The sequence below is a fragment of the Porites lutea genome, chromosome 3, assembly GCF_958299795.1.
Source record: "Porites lutea chromosome 3, jaPorLute2.1, whole genome shotgun sequence".
Classification (NCBI taxonomy): domain Eukaryota; kingdom Metazoa; phylum Cnidaria; class Anthozoa; order Scleractinia; family Poritidae; genus Porites; species Porites lutea.
In genome coordinates this window covers 9,963,870-9,985,892 of record NC_133203.1, presented here as the reverse complement: position 1 = coordinate 9,985,892, position 22,023 = coordinate 9,963,870, and the positions used below count along the sequence as shown (strand labels likewise).

Genomic DNA, 22,023 nt, shown 5'->3' with positions numbered 1-22,023 from the left:
TTTTCTTTGAAATGTACTACATTTGTAAAGAACAGGCTTATTTGGCTGCGTTAAAGGCTGCAAATCGCCTTTCCCAGTCAAATACAATCCCGGACAAAACTACTTGAGAAAGTTTTCCCCATCATGTCCACTTTCCTACGCAACAAAACTATTTCCACAACGACGCCTTTGCGGAAAGAAAACCCCTTCCCCCTATTCAATGTTGCTTCCCACAAACGCCCAGGGATCAGGCTTTCTTTTGAATACACAACAACATTGCTTTCAGGGGAAGGGGGAGAGGGAAGAACCGGTGCAGCTACGATGTTTAGAAAAATGTTGTCCAAGTATACAATTTTCTCAACAGTTTTGTCCAAGATTGTAGGATAGCTCCGCTAATTGTGGTAACATAGACTTAAATCATTTGATAACTGAATAAACTGTTGTTGTTTTTGTTGTTGTTGTTCCTTGTCATATAGTGTCCTTAGACAGTGAATACTTACTTCATGTGCACTGACCTCGTCGCGTCTGGATGATTTTTCCGATATAGTTACCTATATACTGTAATGATAACAACATTGTTTGAGGGGAAGCTAGACATTTTTTGGGGGGGGGGGAGGGGGGGGAAGCCTCTTACCCTCAAATATCCTAGGTAGAAGCCTGACATTAGACAATATTTTATTTGGGGTCTTATACCAACTGCTACATCAACCGTTTTCCAAATAATTTAAAATTACATTATGTGCTAGTTATTTGTTACATTATGAATAACAAGTTATTACAAATAGGGATAATAACATGTATATCTACAAGATTTCCACCCGTGTGGCTTGTGTAAATGTTAAGCTAGCTCTCCGGTCTGCCAAAATTCGGTTATAGGCGGCACTTGAGCATTCAATAATTAATTCATTTATTTAACGACATATTTATTTAAGTATTTATTTTTTATTCATTTATTTTTTGTTTATTTGATAGAGTTTTATTATTTCGCCGCTAACATTAGTCGCAACTGCATATTTTATTACTTCAGCACTTCTACTAAGGAATCTAGTAAGAAGAAAAATATTTGCAAATAAAAACTCAAACGAAATTCTCAACTGAAGACTGTATCTCTACTAATTCAAAATTATACATTTGGCTACACGCAACTATTCATCATTTCAAAACTTTTAGAAAACCTTGGAACGCTTTAATGCGGTGGCGGCTCCTAGCTTCAAGAACGGCGATACGTGAGACGAAGGTAGGATTCCGTTTAATTTAACTTTACATGTGAACATTCATCAGATTACTTCACGACATTCTCAACCTACAGGTATATTTATTCTCACACAAATCTTAAAAGCATTTTAAAAGTTACAAAGAGAAAATGATCACAGAGTTTGCAAGGGAACCTGTGCGTAGTAATCAAAGACCCTTCGCGAATTTCCCGCCTGCGACAATTTTACAATACTTCACGGCCAGCTGTCTTGAGCTTGTCGTGTGAGGGTAAGCTAAAGACTTCCGATCTGGGCGGGGACGCAAGAATCTCCTTTTCGTGCGTCTTAATGTGGGCTGTTCCTCTTTAAGGTTGTTACAACGACTAGGCAACCTTTCGTCGCGCGAAAATAACACCCCTTCCTCGTCCCTTCGTGTGTGGTGGCTAGCTACAAAAGTCACAGAAGATTTTTCTTTCGCTTGAGTGGATAGAACATTTTGATCCAAACATATTGTGTCCTAGCGTGTGAGAGATGTGCGACGGGCAAACAAGAGTCGATGATACGGCCATGAGACAAGCTCACTCGTCTAATCCAACATGACGCCGTCTAGGAAGTATGCAGGTGCCGCGACAAAAGATCGCGCGACAAAAAAATTCCCTGGTTCGTGGAGGTCTTAGTACAACCAAACCTGGTCACCGGAGACAGTCCAGCTTCACAAAACTTTGTATTGATCTGGCAGACTCCACATCAGGGCGCAAGATACGGAGATGTATCCCGCGTTTCACTTTCTATTGTCCGCACTCATTACCCCACAGTGAACCTAGGGCGCGGCGACAAACTGTCTAAAACACAAAGAAGCGTTGGTGCCACCGAAACCAAACGAGTTAGTCAGTGCTGTTCTCGGTTCAGGACCAAGAAAACGGCTGAGACATCAGCGGCACGTAGCTCATGTCAAAGTCTTCCCCTGAGTCTACACTACGCAAGTTCAATGTGGGCGGGACCACACCCTAAGAATTGAAAACGATTAAGAAAATGCAAAGCATACAAATTCAAGGGATAATCAAATTATGTAAAGGAATGGTACACACAGCCATCGATTGAGGCACTGAGTGGGATCTACAAGGGCTCTATCACGGTTGGCTACTTCGTTTTGTTTATAATGCCAGTAACGTGTCTTTATTCGCAATAAAACTTAAGAAATTACTTGTGAATGACAAAATAGCAGCTTTATGTTGGGGACCAGAGAAGTCACCATGACCAACCGATGCCCAAAACGGGCATACAACATAGAGGGAAGAGCTTAGCAATCGTATGGTAGTTGCACTAATGGAAAGCAATGAACGCAAGTCTAAGAAATCTCACCTGGGCAACAGTTATATAAGACGGTAAAAATAGCCTCAACCGCACCAGCTGCACCTAACAGGTGACCAATGGCCCCTAGAAATAAAGAGAACAAAAGCAAGTTAGTAAGTGTTAGTAGTGTTGTAATTTGTGCCGTTTAAGAGGAGTTTAAGCCTAGGCCAAACGTTGAACTTTTCATGAGACGAACCAAACTCCAATTTGGGTTGACCTAAATTAAGAAAGTTAAGATCGTTTGTTGGGTCAGACGTCGAACTTAGGACGCGTCGAACCAATCAACTGAATCACACCACATACTATTTTAGCCGAACGAGCGGCTAAATACACATTATCGTACAAATTTTTAATTTACTAGTTAAGCTCCTCGCGTGTGAAGATTCCGACGTATGTCCCGGAAACGATATTCAGACGTTCTATTCGTCTGAAGCAGACGGATAGAACGTGTTGGAGGATCCAAACACATTCAGACGAACTTAACTGAACCAGACGTCGAACTTTTGATGAACTTAACTCACTAAGTTTGGATCGTGTCATGAAAAGTTCGACGTTTGGCCTAGGCCTCAGTGTTTTGAATGTGGCATTCAGTTGTATAGTCAAAACTGTATTTAGCGGACACCTCACTGAGTTGGGGAATGACCAAATGACCGCTTAAGACAGGTTGACCCTTTAATACTTCTTTGGCAAACCTAAGCGGTTTATCAAGAAAATAGAGATGGTGACAAAGCGAACTATCCATAGCACGACAAGTTGGCCTAAAAGTGTTTCTACCTCTTCTAGTGTCAAAAGAAAAGCATCTAGACAAAGTGATCGTTTAATAGAGATGAAGAAAATAACAAATAACTCGTTGGGACCACGGAAAAGTTCACCGCCAAATATAGGTCAGTTTTACAGAAAACAAGGAAAATGATTTTCGGGACTTACGAAAGTGACCGTTTAATAGAGGGCGAGTGCTTAATCCAGGTCCACTTAAAACAGGTTTGACTGTATTGAAGGGCCGGGGTGATTGCATTGTAATAGCCTGTTTCAGGATCTCAGTTAGTCGAGATGAGACATATTGGCAAGGAATGGAGTGAGAAACGACCCCCTTCTCTCCCCAGTCCTCGGCCATTTTCTTCTTTCTTTGTTTTTTGTTTATTTGTTCCTTTGTCTGTCTTCTTTCTCTTTCTTCTTCTCCTTTTTCGTTTTTTAACTTTTGTTCGTCCCGGCTAACTAAGGTCATATAACAGGTTAGTTTTGCAACAATTTCCATTTAAACTGGGCCTTACGGCTTAAAAATCAAAGCCAAAAGACAGTTACCTTTAGTGGAAGAAACTTGAACATTTCTGGAATGGTTTCCAAGCAAAGTTTTTATTGCACTGTTTTCTCCAGCGTCCCCTGGAAATTATTAAGAAAAGAGGAAGAAATTTATGCTGCTGGCCTGAATTTAATATAATGTTAGTTAAGGTTTTGGAAAGGTTATTACCTTTTGCCAAATATGTCCTCACCGACCAATATTGCTTAGTTCCTAGGCCTTATTATTCCGCGCGGCCTGTGTGTTTCGAGTCACGTGGTCCGGGCGAGTTTTCATTCGGTCGTTCGTCTCGGATACGTCACCGAAATGTATTGACCGAGAAGACCTGGGAGGACGCAGTACAGGGACTAGGTAACGACCAATGAACGACGTCACGTCCCAGTCAAATGGTCGGACATTCTCTCAACATTCGTGGCTAGAAAGTTGAGAGAGATGTTGAGAACACACCGGGTCAAATGGTTGCAACATTTCCAATGCATAATTATAGGGATACTCATGTTTATCATCACAAAAGAAAAAGTAGATGATATGGATACGTGTGTTCAACAAAGTTGAGGGAGTTAGTGGATCAAACGACTTCAACTTATCACTTGGCACAACGGACAAAGTTTAAACTGGTTTAAGACATCTCCAAGGGTGGGGGGAAGGGGGGGGAGAAGGCTGGCAACGGACGTCACAATATCTGACAACAGTATTTTGGGAAGGGGGAGCCAGCGGTCTTGACATTGGCTCTCGACAAATGCTTAAAGAATGCTGATGCCGTTTGCAGAGCCCCTACCCCCTTTATTTTTTGAATGGCCAGTGAGATTCACTGCGGTCAAAAGTCTTGGGAGAGTTCATTTTTTTCCATTGGAATTTGATTTATAATAATAAATTATTATAAAAAAAGATCAGTGAACGAGGCCTACCAAGTGGAGTAGATGTAGCGTGTGCGTTGATATAGTGGATGTCTTGTGGTTCGAGACGTGAGTCTCTGAGTGCATTCTTCATGGCCAGATACGCCCCGTACCTTCCCTCTGATGGGGCCGAGATGTGATACGCGTCTCCTGTACAGATACAAGCAAGCAGTAGGAAGTGCTTAACCCTTTAAACTCTAAGATCAAATTTTAATTCTCATTTGTTGCCCCTATTCCTTTCCTACAGAAGTAGAGGGGAGAAGTCGATAAAATATCAGGCAAATTCATCTCGTGTGATCATGTCCATAATTCTCATGACCACTCTGTTTTACAAAGCATTGATATTACAAGTGAAAATTTGGTGCTGATCACTCTTAGGGCTTAAAGGGTTAACCAAAACGTACTGTGTGTCATTGTTATTAAATGCAACACGACATTAACTAACATTTCATACACTATTTTTACACATCCTCAGAGACCCAGGCTTAGTTATGCTTTCGATACTTAAAAATACCTTAAGTGCTTACCACCCGCTCCTGATAGGATTGCTTAACAACACCAAACAGAGTAGAATGTTTACGACAAATTAATAGAACAAAACAACTTATGATTGGTCTGTTAGTTTAGAAGTAAAAAGTATGGTCATACAACAACAGCTTATTGATTGCAAATAAAATAACTCCAACCTGAAAGTCCATACCCCAGAAGTTCCGCGTACACTTTTGCACCACGAGTAATCGCGTGTTCGTATTCCTAAGGTAACAAAAAAACCTGTCAACATTGTGGACGGTTGATTTACTCTCACTAGTTAAGCACCACCTTTTCATTTGGCAGCAATTATACAGCTTCAAATCTCAGCAGCTACAGGAAAACTAATTAAGTAAAACAAAAAAAACGAGGTCTTGCAAAAAACCAAACATCCTACGGAGGTTGTCACGGTCTACAAACAGAATAACGTTTGCAAAAAACATAGAGGATAGTTAGATAAAATCTTCGTTTCACTGAATTTTTCCAAAATGTAGGTTCCCATCATTAGTTTCCATGACCCATTTTCTTCTTTGGTGGTTAAAAAGCAGTTTATTTAATTTTTTCATTGCAGTGTATGGCACTGGAACCGCTAACCACATATCCACAACGTACCTCTAAAATCATGATGCTCGCTCCCTCTCCCATCACAAACCCAGACCTCCGGCTATATATATCAAACGGCCGCGATGACTCTTGAGGACGATCATTGAACTTGGTGGTCAGTGCCCGCATTCTGGTTAAGGAAATAAAAAGCTATTGGTCATTTTGAGGTTGGAGGGGAGGGACTGGGGCGGTGTCTTGACGAACTGCTATCACCTCTTTTCTCAACATGATCTCGACACCGTAATAACGATTATCGTTACTTCTTCTCTCGAGCGCTCGACAAGACGAATTTGTTTTTACTGGCTTTCTTGCATGCTACTGGTTTGGCATAAGTTAATTTGGGAGAAGGCGACAACTAAGAAAAGAATAACAATACTTATGAAAGAAACCAAAATAAAGACGTCATCATTATCATTAACACCAAAACCAGGAAATAAAATTTTAGTCCGTTTAATAATTTTTTTTATCCTTAGAGAAAACAAGAACTCAAAACAAAAGATGGGGCAGGATTTAATAACAACTTCGACTTTGATGACTGCAGTCACGAACACCCGCCTTGCATTCAAGAAAATGCCTATTTAATTCTTTTACATAGTTGTTCTTTGGTTGAAGACTTCAATAATTTTAGACTGCAGCTCGGCTGCATCTCATGCAAACACGAAACTTCCTGCTGCTAAATACATGGCATGAAAATTTCGACTTCTAAAAGCCATCGAACCAGCTTTCGCTCTCTGATTCTGAGAATGAAAAACATTAACAGAGTTGTCAACTTGCTGCCAACCTCAACAGTATAATTAATTAAGCTTATGTTTCATGACAATCAACTCAGGAGAGTTTCGTTTCAAAACACGGTAAAACTCACTGGTAAATAAAACTTCAAAGCGATTGTGTGTTGTCGTTTTCCAAATAAAGCTCGAATCGGCTTCAAGACATGAAGACTGAGAAATTGAAGAACTGAAAATTATAACTACAATTTTATATTCACAAGCTTGCAATGATAACTTTTTATGTCTCAGTTTCAGCCCGGTTAAGTGAAAAATAACAGTCAAAAACTTTGTTTTCGTCGGATGAAAATCAGTTTACCTGACGCTCTAGCCAAAATTACCCACTGAGTTATTATCATCTTACCTTTTCTGAATCTAATCGACTAATTGTTCTTGAAACCAGGCCTGACTTGAAACAGGGAGGAAAGTGGATCAGGCAACCTCGTTCTTGGGCGTCTGGAAAAGTAAAAAACCGAAATCTGGAATCCGGAATCCGGAATAGGAACGGGAATAGGAAAAGGGACAGGAAATTGAACCGGAATAGGAACCGGAATGGAAAGAGGAACCAATTTAAAAATAGGGACAACGTTTATGTTAATTTAAGCTAATCTGGATTTAATTCCTATTCAGATTATATACGAAAAATAAGGGAAAAATGGAATAGGAACCGGAAGAGGAAGGGGAATATAAACAGTGTATAGAAATATGAAAAAAATATATAAAAAGCCAGACAAATAAGAAAAGAAACAAGAAAACACCCTTCAAATGTCAATCAAATTAACATAAGCGAACATAGGGACGGACCATTAGAAAACTTATGTGGGGGTGAGGGGGGGGGGGGACGGGCGAAGTACAAAAAAAATATTCGTGCAAGGGAAAATTAAATAAAAAAAAATTCATGTACGCGAATTAATTAATCCTAAAAAATATTCATGCTATGGCCTAAAAAAAGTTCCTGCGGCTCGAAAATTCCCTTCCCCCTCCAAATAACTTTTCTAATGGTCCGTCTCTTAAGCAACGAGAACGCTGACCGTCGAGGGCTTCATGAATAGTAACCGGAAGTTCAATGTTTCGCTTGATGGAACGCTTCTTTATCACACAACGAATCTGAATTCTTCCTTTCACCCTCCACTGTGCGAATTTGTTGAGTCAGAGCAATGAAAGACAGAAAACATCCACTTCCAGTTTCCATTTTTGGTGTCAACATTCTCGTTGCTTATTAAGGTCCCTATTGCACTCCGTTGAGGAAGATGAAGTGCTGGCTGGGATGGGGATGGGAGGGGGAGGGGGAAGAAGTACGTGTTAATACCCTCTTTAAGCTATGGACTATCTATTTCTGGTTAACTTCCCTGATCAATTAATGTACTAAAAAAAGTTTAAAAAATCTATCTATGAATTTTGTTTTAATCGCCGTTTCCGTGAATTACAAAAAGAGCTCAGCATTGCGTTTTACCCTGATTCATACGTTTCCAAGTGTTTTGAAATCGCGCAAGTGTACTTGCGTTCAGCAGCTTCTAGAGTGTATAAGGGTCATTTGCAAAACGAATGAATGAAAAAACCTTTTCGGAAACATCCACAAAGTTGCAAATTTGTCTGCATTTAGTCCAGTCCTCAGTGCAGGGAATTTTAAATTTGGGTTCAGAAATGAGATGACCCATCCCTGCAATGGGAGTGAAATTGGCTACCCCTCCCCTTGACCTTGGCCTAAAATATCATGACCCCCCCCCCCCCTCTTGTATAAATGATTTGAAATCTACTAGGGTGAGTCAGTATTATGAAAGCTCAAAATATATTTCTAATCTGTTTTTGTAATGCCATATACATACATTTTAGATGACAGCATTAGGCTGAGTCCGACTCTGATTCTGACAGCTGATCACTAGACTCTCCCATTTCTCACAGGTTTTTTTTACAAAATAAAGAACTTCTTTTTTCTTCTGTGGGTGAACCTCTACATGATCACGGACACATATTTGCATGACCCTCCCCATTTTAACGGCTCATTTTTCATGTCCCCTCCCTTTTCTGCAGTCTCAAAAAGTTGTGACCCTCCCTCTGTTTCCAACCCCCCCCCCTCCCCCCTGCTAATTTCTGACAAGTCCCTTATAAAATTCCAAGATATCTCGAAATTCCTATTCTATATAGATTTGTGAAGCTTGGCAGAGCGGAAGACATTTATCCAAAGAATACGAAACGTAAAGCATTTCAAAAGAAAAGGCCGAACAGGGATGAAATTCGATTCAGAACTAAAACCATTGTGACGTCATTGCCACGTACATTTAATCCGATTGGCCAAAAAATAATATCATAATAAAGTTTAGTCAAAGTGTAATCCATATGCCATAATCGTTTTATAATACGGGTCGATTTGCTTAAAGATGGAGGGTGTGCCTAGAAAAATACTGGGTCGAGCCACCTATTGGATACTATAACACGTGACGACGTTTATGTTATAGTTGTTCAGGTTGTAATTAAGATGGCGCGCAAAGCAAGATAAATGACGGAACACTGAACTTAATGTTTCTTTGTATTAGCCAGAGTTTTTAGCCCTACCACTTTAAAATACTCTCCGCTGGTCCTGGGCTTTTATTCAAGGTCTTTCATCCAGTTACAATTTTTTTTAAATTTTAACTCATAATACGGGGTATCTCCGATGAGTTCTTTTACAAATCTTTGTGCTAAAAATAGGATATCGTCATATTTGTACACCTACATTTACGAGTTGTTGCGAAGACCCATAACCTCGAAAACTAAGTCTCCCTCATTGTCCGGCTTTTCCTTACTCTCTATCTTTTTTTTTTTAGTTTTTTCAAAAACAAAACGAAGACCAGAAAACAGGGACCGAGTAGAGGTCGGGGCTGGGAGACTTTAGCCCTACCATTTTTTGAGGTAGTCGGAAAATTATTTTACGTGTTTTTAGTTTTAGATCCTAACAGCTTCGTAACTTTAAAAAATGAAATGAAAAAAAAAAAAAAACTTTCAACACTTCTCTGTTCTTTTTATTCCCGATTTTAGACTTTTTAAAACTAGAGCCACAGTTTGCGTCACTTTGTTTTAAAATCTGTCAAGTGCTGAAAGAACGGTTAGAAATTTCGGCTGTAAAATAATGGTTTGAATGGTCGGTTTGAATAGCTTTTTTTCTATCCAGAATTAATTTGCTTTTGGATCAATGTTTCTCCCGGAGTGATTGGTTTTGTTTCACTCAGGGATATAGTGTTGTTGGTAAATACTACTCTTCTTACAATACATCTTCTATCAAAGTGCGGCTTACTATCGAAACAGGTTTTGTCAAACCAAAAAGGCGAGCTCACGTGTGTGGTCACATTTTTTTCTCGTTGCTTCGCTTCGTTGTTCGCGCATCAGAGTGGTCACAGTTTTTATTTAGCGCTAGAAGGCTGCAACCGAAAGAACTTTAATCAATTCTGACTTTCCGCCAACGAAAATTTCTCCTTTTTGACCGACAGAGAACACCATTATGCATTCAACTCGACTTTATGGCCTATCTTTGGCCTACCAAACGCGCAGGAATGTGACCACGTGAGCACTACTTGACCACCTGACCACGTGACCACCTTTTTTTCGTTCGACAAACAAAGCCACGTGATTCGAATCGTTAACGTCTCTTCGGTTCCGTTCAGTTATCTTTCTAAAGGTCATAGTGCATGCAATCTTTTGACATGCCTTTTTCAGAATAACAACCAGATAACTTTGAGGCTCGTTGTTCTTAATTGTTCGCTAAATCGAACCGCAGAGTGTTCTTAATTTCAGGTCAAAGTTTTTTCTTTATTTTGAAGTTCCCTAGCTTTGCAGAGTGACTCATGCTTTATGTTGTTGTAAAGTGACTTGGACCCTTCACGTCAATCAAGGCAGACAAATCAATGTAACTCACCACCGTGAGAGTTTTACACAATAAAAGCCGCTTTAGAATAAACAAGGGAACGAAAATCCTGGCAGGAATCAGATCCTGACAACGAAGGTGAATATATACGTTCTTTTCAGTCACTCCGTTATTATATGAGTTCCAGTTATTGGGAGATGAGATGGCAAACAGTGTTTGATGACATGCTTCAGTTAGCACAACATGTCAACTCTCTCGAAGACCGACACCTAGAGACCAGCACTAAGTGTTCGTCTTAAATTGATGTATAGCCTGTGTACTGGCGTTTCCGTTTGGTTTCCGAGCAAAGAAAGACGGAGGAGCGAGAAATGGAAAGCCCCCCTCTCCCCGCCCTTTTTACTTGCGCCCTTTTTCACGCGGTCTTTGACTCTCGTTCCTCTTTCTTTGCTCCGAAACCGCACGAAAGCGTTTGCTACGCAGGATAAGAGTCGTCCGTCTTATGGAGAGTCGAAAAAAGGGAGTTTAGAAAGGTAGGGACCAACTCTAGGTGTCCGCCAGTTTACGGATAGCCTGCGTAGTTGGCGGTATTGCGTCGGTGCGTGATTAAAGTTTTGGCGGAGGAGCCGTGATCCAAATAGTCTCCCACGCCGACGTTCTTAGGGGTTCGTCACGCGTAACCTCTAAGAACGTCTGCGTGGGAGGCTATGATCCAAAAGAGTTTCTTGCGGCGTCGACTACTACACAATACCGCCAGCTACGTAGGCTATTTTACAGAGGTGTCCGCTCGTTTTGGAGGGTCTTTATTTTCTGTGATAACCTACATGAATCGGGGGAAAAATGAATGCATGACGAACGAACCCTAAAGGACGTCTGCGGGGAGGCTAACATGAATGCAGTGAATACAGATTCAAGTTTTTGAGACTGTGAGACACCATGCAACAAATCAGCTAGCCTGTTATCTCGGAGCCTGGAACAGGCTAAAAATCAGCCTCATAACAAATGAACCCTAAGGGAACCCGGTCCCTGTGTTCATTGTTTACATAAAATCAGTCAAACATAAATCATGCAAAGCAATTTATCTGTTAGCAATCGCTGGCATCATTTCTAAATGAGCGCAGTCTCCCATAGTTTTTTTTGGCTCGTTAGGCTCCTCCCATCTTACCCTGCGCCCTGACTTAACGCCCAGGGCCCAGTTGTTCGAAAGGAGGTTAGCGATAACCCGGGGTTAAATTTTAACCTGGGTTTCTTTTTCTTTTAATGAAAAGCACTCACTCGGATAATTTTCTCCATTCTTTTTAAAGTATCCAATCATCAAATTGTAGGCAAAGTGAATTAAACTGAACTTACTTTTTAAGCTCTCATTTCTGAGTTCAAATTTCGCACTAACCGTGGGTTATCTTAACAGAGCTTCGAACAACCCGGACTTTAACCCTGACTGTCCTGCTCATTCTCGTCCCCAGAGCCACTCGGCTTAATTTGTAACGCACCAAGAAACGAAGGGCTCTGGGGACGAATGTGCCGGTAATAAATCCGTGTTCTCCTACACCAATATAAAAAATCCGGTTAAAATATCTTCATGTAACATGTAACTATGTGTCACTCAACATAACTATGCATCACTATCCATCATTACACATCACTATCCATCATTACACATCACTATCCATCACTACACATCACTATCCATCACTATCCATCATTATCCATCACTATGCATCACTATCCATCACTACACATCACTATCCATCACTACACATCACTATCCATCACTATCCATCACTACACATCACTATCCATCACTACACATCACTACCCATCACTATCCATCATTACACATCACTATCCATCACTACACATCACTATCCATCACTACACATCACTACCCATCACTATCCATCACTACACATCACTACCCATCACTATCCATCATTACACATCACTATCCATCACTACACATCACTATCCATCACTACACATCACTACCCATCACTATCCATCACTACACATCACTACCCATCACTATCCATCATTACACATCACTATCCATCACAACACATCACTATCCATCACTACACGTCACTATCCATCACTACACATCACTACCCATCACTATCCATCATTACACATCACTATCCATCATTACACATCACTATCCATCACTACACGTCACTATCCATCACTACACATCACTACCCATCACTATCCATCATTACACATCACTATCCATCATTACACATCACTATCCATCACTACACATCACTACCCATCACTCTGCATCACTACCCATCACTGTCCATCACTACCCATCACTATCCATCATTACACATCACTATCCATCACTACCCATCACTATCCATCATTACACATCACTATCCATCACTACCCATCACTATCCATCACTACCCATCACTCTGCATCACTACACATCACTGTCCATCACTACCCATCACTATCCATCATTACACATCACTATCCATCACTATCCATCACTACCCATCACTCTGCATCACTACACATCACTGTCCATCACTACCCATCACTATCCATCATTACACATCACTACCCATCACTACACATCACTACCCATCACTATCCATCATTACACATCACTATCCATCACTCTGCATCACTACACATCACTGTCCATCACTACCCATCACTATCCATCATTACACATCACTACCCATCACTCTGCATCAATACACATCACTGTCCATCACTACCCATCACTATCCATCATTACACATCACTATCCATCACTACCCATCACTACACATCACTACCCATCACTCTGCATCACTACACATCACTGTCCATCACTACCCATCACTACCCATCACTACCCATCACTAAACATCACTATCCATCACTGCCCATCACTACACATCACTACCCATCACTATCCATCACTACCCATGACTACACATCATTATCCATCAATACCCATCACTACACATCACTACCCATCACTCTGCATCACTACCCATCACTGTCCATCACTACCCATCACTATCCATCACTACCCATCACTATCCATCATTACACATCACTATCCATCACTACCCATCACTATCCATCACTACCCATCACTCTGCATCACTACACATCACTGTCCATCACTACCCATCACTATCCATCATTACACATCACTATCCATCACTATCCATCACTACCCATCACTCTGCATCACTACACATCACTGTCCATCACTACCCATCACTATCCATCATTACACATCACTACCCATCACTACACATCACTACCCATCACTCTGCATCAATACACATCACTGTCCATCACTACCCATCACTATCCATCATTACACATCACTATCCATCACTACCCATCACTACACATCACTACCCATCACTCTGCATCACTACACATCACTGTCCATCACTACCCATCACTACCCATCACTACCCATCACTAAACATCACTATCCATCACTGCCCATCACTACACATCACTACCCATCACTATCCATCACTACCCATGACTACACATCATTATCCATCAATACCCATCACTACACATCACTACCCATCACTCTGCATCACTACCCATCACTGTCCATCACTACCCATCACTATCCATCATTACACATCACTATCCATCACTACCCATCACTATCCATCATTACACATCACTATCCATCACTACCCATCACTATCCATCACTACCCATCACTCTGCATCACTACACATCACTGTCCATCACTACCCATCACTATCCATCATTACACATCACTATCCATCACTATCCATCACTACCCATCACTCTGCATCACTACACATCACTGTCCATCACTACCCATCACTATCCATCATTACACATCACTACCCATCACTACACATCACTACCCATCACTCTGCATCAATACACATCACTGTCCATCACTACCCATCACTATCCATCATTACACATCACTATCCATCACTACCCATCACTACACATCACTACCCATCACTCTGCATCACTACACATCACTGTCCATCACTACCCATCACTACCCATCACTATCCATCACTACCCATGACTACACATCATTATCCATCAATACCCATCACTACACATCACTACCCATAACTCTGCATCACTACACATCACTGTCCATCACTACCCATCACTATCCATCATTACACATCACTATCCATCACTATCCATCACTACCCATCACTCTCCATCACTACCCACCACTAAACATCACTATCCATCACTGCCCATCACTACACATCACTATTCATCACTTCACATCACTATCCATCACTACACAGCACTACCCATCACTATCCATCACTACACATCACTATCCACCATTACACACCACTATCCATCACTACACATCACTGTCCACCACTACACATCACTACACATCACTACACATCACTATCCAGTACTACACATCACTATCCATTACTACACATCACTGTCCATCACTACACATCACTGTCCATCACTACGCATCACTGTCCATCACTACACAACACTATCCATTACTACACATCTGTAGCATGATATTTGCGACCTTGTGAGGTGAGAGACCAAAAACGTCATAAATATCATTGGCCAATAGCAGATGCTGTTATATACCAGGCTATAACCCGCTGAAATCGTGCGTGATAGAAGTGACCTTGGTTCAAACAAAGGCTCGAAACACTTTTGTTTGGATGTGATTATCAGCCGGTTGTATTTCTTATTTCTTTGGTAAGTCAATCTGCTTTATTTCTTTTTTCATTTTTTTACGTTTATTGTATCCTTTATAATTGGTAGCCAGCCTATTTGTTCACTTTTTGTGAGCTTAGTGTTTAACTGCGTGCTTACAACTGTTATAACTTTACACAGCTTTACACTGGTTGTCACGATGCCAAGTCGTATCGACACAATTTGAATCAGTTTAATCTTGCATAGTTGGTTTATAGAATTAGAGCGAATAATTTTCGAGGTAGTTGTCTTTTTCACGTGTTACCTATAAGCTTACGCTTAGTGATCGAAAATGAATGTGTGGTCGATTTTACAGGCTGCATTGAAAATTTGTAAACTGCTTATTTGCTTGATTGTCATTCTTTGTGGCTTATTTTTAAGAAGCCCGATACAAATATGGTTGTTAAATTATTTTTAAGTTGAAGCACGCAGGGTTGAGACAAACCGGGTTGAGACTGAGGGTTTCCTGATCACCTACTTGTTGTAGTTATAGGCATAATCCTCATTCGATATCATAAAAGATGACATGAGCCAGCTTCAACCACATATTTCATTACGATTGGCGATTTCCATTTTTAATGGGTACGCGATCTAAAGCATATTTTTTAACTTGTTTCCAAATGAAATTCATGCACCGATGAAATCGAAACTTCAAATTCCCCCGGAAGACATAGGGCATTTGACCAGGGATTAGTGCCATGGGAGTGGGGAATTTGACAGGTAAGGGTTTCTAGGGAGTTATTTCATTGAACAACCTTTGTATCACATAGAGCCGGTAATTCAGATGAGGCAAATACTTTGTTAACATAGTTAGCGTGAAAAAGTTTCTTACAATCCTTCCCGGGGGTGGTACTGCCATATATGGGCTATATAGGTATGTGCCGCTGTTAAGGGTATGGTTTTCAAGCGGTTTAAAATATGTAGTTCTCTGTGAGGGCACTTGACCACTACCTGATGGGACAGGGATTTCTGTAGATTTTGAATTTTCAAATTGATCTTTGCATTATAGAATAATGTGAATGCACAATAAGCATAACTGAGTGTAGAACACTTGCATTGAATGGAATATTAGAGCCTTTTATTTTTCTAAATTGAAGTTGCTGTGATTATTAAATTAGCCTTCGCCTGATTCATTTCATGCTTTATTATGATATACATGGAACACCATTCGTGCGTACCATACTTCATATATTCCTAATCTAAACTCTTTAAAAATAAATACTAGAATCCAGGTGTGGATCTAGGATAAAATATGACCAAGCTTGTAGGGTGGTCTAGGGGCATTTGATCATATATATATATCCAAATCTGCACATATTAAGTAATAAAATAATTATTAAAAAGTATTAAATAAATATTCTTCCTTGAGAAATTTTTTGAATTTTAATTCTCTTAACCTTCCCTGCTAGCAGAGGTCTCTCGTCGTGAGAGACCTCTGCTAGCAGGGAACTCTAAACCTAAAGTCACCTTTCCTTTATTTCTGAGTCAGTCAGACTGGATATTGGCCAGATTGTAATTTGGCTTTCGTATCATATTAAGAATTATGGAGATCTTGGAGTGTGTTATCCGCCTTGGCCTACAGCCTCAACAGACCTCCTCAATCTCCATTATTCTTCATAAGATACTCAGACTCATTCATTAATTGTTAATTATTTTTATCACTACAACTGATACTTCCAAAGTTACGAATGAAAGAAAGATTCTGATATTTATTTCATTCATACTCTCTCAGTGTCAATAGCTGATTTCTCTAAACTAATTTCAGTTATACTTCTGTGCTCTTTTTGTAGTCTACTTATACTTGATGAAGGATGCAATGGATGCAAGGATACAAGGATACAAGAAAGATCAAACAATTGTTTTTGTTATAATTGTCTGCTACATGTTCTCAATATGGCAAAGCCTAAGTAACCTAGTTGTCCTAGCCATTTTTGGAAAATGACAGTTTGCAGATATATTTCAGGAATTCATTCTGCAGTAGCAGATCCAGACCTTTAGATAATCGAAGGGGGGGAGGGGGTTGTCTAAAAAAATTTTTTCAGCACTTTGGGCCTCAGTCTGGTCTAAAAATAAGGCGGGCTCCTCCCCTGGTTCCGCTGCTGTTATGTACTTGATAGTGCATTATTATATGTTCATTGACATTAGTTCTGTGCCTACTGCTCCTTTAAGGGTTGATTTTATTTTACTTAATGATCATTAAAAAGCGGAACTGACACATGAGAAATGAAGCCTGTTAGATTTTGATTTGTTGTTTTCCTTGGTTAGTAGGGGTTGACTTTGGGTTGGATAAAGGAAGATACGGTCTAGTTTTTGGTATAACTCTAATATTACTGTAAATTCTGATTTGTCAATATTCTATCAGCCTGTAGTCTATAGGCTGCAGGGTTTTCATTAAGAGTTCCAGTAGTAAGAGAAAGACTGATGTAACATCACAGGAGAATATTTTCAAAGAGGCTCCATGTCTGAAAAAAAATAGTTGTGGGCTACCGAATGTTAGCCGGAGAATTCAGCATAGTAATCAGAGAATTCTCCGATCTCTGATGCCTAATGAATACCCTGTGTGCTGCATTAAGTTAAAGTGTATGGTAAAAAATACATGGAAAAATTACTAGGAAGGGTCCAAAATATTCCAGTGACAATATAACCATGTAATTTTTTACCATATTATTTAAATGATATATTCTTCATTTGCATGACATTATCTATAACTTCAAACCTATTATGGCATATGTCAGGGGATGACCTATTTGAAGACCTAAATTTTCCAATTCTTAGTGTTAATGATCAAAGTTAAAATTCACAGACACACAGTGAATACAAAATAGTGGGGGGAACAAATCTGAAGTTACTAAGGGCGTTTTCCATTTGTTAGAATTTGCTGGCCAGACCAGTCCATTATTAAAGAGAATTGCACTACTTATTGAACCTTATCCTGTCAGATCAGTTTAAAATTTAATTGCTATTTTTGAAATTTAGAGATTCAAATACTTTTGGACTAGTCCGGCTAGCCAGTACTGACGTTTGGTAAGTTCCCTAGCTAGACAATGCAAGTGCAGGTGCCTCTTTACATGTAATCTCATTGATTAAACTATTAAGCTCATTGAAACAATGTTCATGAATCTTTTCTTTTATCCCATACCAACCTGTTGTCAGCTTTAGTGTCATATATCACCTCCATTTTTATAAAGTTCCATCTACGTACACCCTCAGGACAAAGGAATTGTCCCCTGAATGGAAGTGCCCTTTCAATCCTTTTTGGGGTGGAGGTTGCCGAAGTTAGCAACAAATAAAGTACCATTTAATGATCGATTAAGCCCCGTACTCGAATAAGCGCCGCGGGGCTAGTTTGGGTAGTAACAAATTTACGTCTCACCTTTGCTAATGCGCTTGATATAAAGAGATATCAAAACTATCCCTTGAGAAATAAGACCTCGACCCACTCGTGAGTTTCAAAATTTTAATGTAGGGAAACTCTTAAAACCGGGTAGAAACAGTTCGAGGTGTACATATTTTATACCAAAGAGTGCATACCTAGTACGCGCTTCACTTAATTCTCTCAATATTCCCCCCAGTGTTTTACCCGTTGCTGAAATAAGCGCCGCCCTCGTATAGGCGCCTCACCTATAACAGGGAAAATGAAATAAGCGCCGGAGCGCTTAATCGATCATTTACGGTATTTTTATCAGAACTGGAAAAGGCATCTGCTCTCGCAGCTGTTCAATCCGCTGCAGTCATTATTTCAATAAACTAGATAATGTATTAAAAAAAATCATGATTAACTAATCTCTGCGTTGTTCTAACCCTCCGGGATACAACATTTGCAGAGGACTTGCTTGTAACTGACAAAAATATCTTAATCTGAAGGCTTTAATAATACAACGTAACCACAAATCCACTGATTAGGAGGTTGTATACGCCTATCTTTGATTTCCTTTAAAGGCGGTCCGTGACAAAACTAAATTTTGGTATTCCTCTCTTTTCAGTCCTTAAAATTCTCACATCCCAAAACCCATAAAATTAAGGAAACTCGCTGCCGCTTGCTAATTAAATTCCCGTTTCCCGCTCCTGATTTAGCTTGCATACCGAGTACCACCACACATCCCACCAAGTGCATCGTGGACCCTCACATAATTTAGTACATGAGATTGGTTGCGAAATAAGAAATCAACTTTAGATTTCCACTCCCATATGGCGGTACCAAGATAGAAGAAAAAGAAAACAAAAAAAAGTGAATGATATTTATATGGAAATGGCCGATCTGCTGAATTCGTTTTTCTGATCTTTATACGTGAATACCAAATGGTCGAAAACGTGGTAATGTTATTTCATTTAAAAACAGATTTTCTCTTTGAAAAAAGACTGATTGATTTAACTCGGCTACCTTAGTAGTTCTACGGAAAGCGTTACCCACTCGTTAACGAAGCCTTGCTGGTTCGTTAATAAGATGGCTTTTTCTCTGTCACTTTTAAATCTTCCGCGATTTTTGGCATGTGGCATTGTATTAAGAATCCTTCATTTGTCTTTTTTTCTATGGAAGTGTGCATAGAATGGGTTTATCATCACTTCTGAATCAACGCGAGTTTCACCATTGTGACCATTGCCGGCAGCTTTTTGGCCGTTTCTGCCAGATTCGTTATTTTCGTCAGATTCCATATTTGAACAGGAACATCTCACCGAGCATCAATTAAATTTTTGTGATCTTTCGCCATATCTGCTATTTTCCCCTTTCTGGTCAGCTTTTCTCCGTTTTTGCCGGATTCGACATTATATCAGGGACATCCCTTCGAAGTTCTATTAAATTCCCGCTAATATGGTGGTTAATTTAGGCAGATTTGCCATTTTCACCCCTGGGGTGAGGTTTTTGCCTCTTTTACTTGACTGGCCACTTTCGTCACATTCGTCATTTTACCAGAAAAATCTCTTGGACCCTCAGTTAAAATTCCGTCAACCCTTTGCTGATTTTTCTTGCCAGATTCACAGTTTTCACAATTGCTGACAGGTTTTCGCCTATTGGCCATTCTACGAGGGACATCTCACCGAGCCTCAATAAAATTCCAGCCAACCTTTTTGTGATCTGGCCATATCTGCCATTTTCACCTTTCCTGTCAGGTTTTCGCCGTTTGAGCCAGATTCGCCATTTGACCAGGGACATCGCACCGACTCTCAATTAAATTTCAGTCAACCTTTTAGTGATCATCGTCATATCTGCTATTTTTAACTTTTCTGTCAGGTTTTTGCTGTTTTTGCCAGTTCGCCATTTGACCAAGGACATCTCACCGGGCCTCCATTAAATTTCTGCTAACTTTTTTGTGATCTTACGCCATATATTCTATTTTCAACTTTCCTGTCAGGTTTTGCCAGATTCGCCATTTGACCAGGGCCATCTCACCTATCCCCAATTAGATATCCGTCGAACGTTTTGTGATCTTTAGCCATTTCTGTCACTTTCACCTTGCCTGTCAGGTTTTGGCCGTTGTTTCCAGATTGTCATTAGCTGTCATTTTACCGGGAACATCTCTCGGGCATTCTATTCCATTTCCTCCAATTTGGTAATTTTTTGGGCACATCTCCCAAATTCACCATTTTGGTCAGGTTTTTGTCTATTCTACCAGATTCGCTATTTTACCAAAAAAGTCTTTTGGAGCCTCATTTCAATTTGCGTCAACCCTTTGGTGATTTTTCTTGCTAGAGGCCCAATTTTTCACCGTCCTGACAGGTTTTCGCCGTTTCCGCCGGATTCGTCATTTTTCGTTAGATCCGGGCCATTTGACCAGGGACATCTCACAGGTGATCTTTCACGATATCTGATATTTTCACCTTTGTTGTCAGGTTTTCGCCGTTTATGCAAGATTCGCCATTTGACCAGGGACATCGCACCAATCCTCAATTAAATTACCGTCAGCCTTTTTCTGATTTTACGCCATATATGCTATTTTCACCTTTCCTGTCAGGTTTCTTTTTTTGCCAGATTCGCCATTTGGCCAGGGGCATCTCACCTATCCTCAATTAGATATCCCTCGAACGTTTTGTGAGTTTTCGCCATTTCTGTCATTTTCACCTTACCTGTCAGGTGTTGGCCGTTCTGGCCAGATTGTCATCTCTCGGGCATTCTATTGAATCTCCGCCAATTTGGTAATTTTGTTGGGCAGATCTCCCATTTTCACCCTTTTGGTCAGGTTTTTGCATATTTTAACAGATTCGCTATTTTACCAAAAAATCTTTTCGAGCCTCATTTGAAGTTGCATCAATCCCTTGGTGATTTTTCTTGCCAGATTCACAACTTTTCACCCTCCTGACAGGTTTTCTCCGTTTCCGCCGGGTTCATCATTTTAGTAAGATTAGCCATTTGACACGGGACATCTCACCGAGTCTCAATTAAATTTCAGTGAACCTTTTTGTGATCTTTCGCCATATCTGCTATTTTCAACTTGTCTGTCAGGTTTTTGTCGTTTTTGCCAGTTCGCCATTTGACCAAGGACATCTCACCGAGCCTCCATTAGATATTCGTCAACCTTTTCGCGATCTTTCACCATGTCTGTCATTTTCACCTTTCCTGTTAGGTTTTTGTCGGATTCGAGCTTCTATTAAATTTTCGCCAATTTCTTGACTTTTTTTGGCAGATCTGCCATTTTCACCCTTTTGGTCAGGCTTTAGCCTATTTTGCTAGATTCACCATTTTACCAGAAAAATATTTTGAAGCCTCATTTACATTTCCGTCAACCCTTTGGTGGTTTTTTTGCATGCCGGATTCACCTTTTTCACCATCGCTGGCAGGTTTTTTTGCCATTTCATCTGAATATTCGCCAAATACGCAGCAAATGTTTGACATGTTCGCCATTTTTGGCACACTCGCCATTTTTCATCACTT

The 22,023-nt window shown here is 40.2% G+C and overlaps 1 protein-coding gene across 1 annotated transcript; it reads right to left on the bottom strand.

Moving 5' to 3' along the window:
* Positions 1–1,813: 1,813 nt before the first annotated feature.
* Positions 1,814–20,173, bottom strand: LOC140931533 (uncharacterized). Its single transcript, XM_073381340.1, has 7 exons — positions 20,030–20,173; positions 5,859–5,999; positions 5,405–5,471; positions 4,731–4,868; positions 3,828–3,905; positions 2,535–2,609; positions 1,814–2,066 (listed from the first exon to the last, which is right to left on the bottom strand). Exons 1-7 carry the CDS (start codon positions 20,171–20,173, stop codon positions 1,993–1,995), a joined length of 717 nt encoding a protein of 238 aa, XP_073237441.1. The 3' UTR covers positions 1,814–1,992.
* Between the last annotated feature and the right edge of the window lie 1,850 nt (positions 20,174–22,023).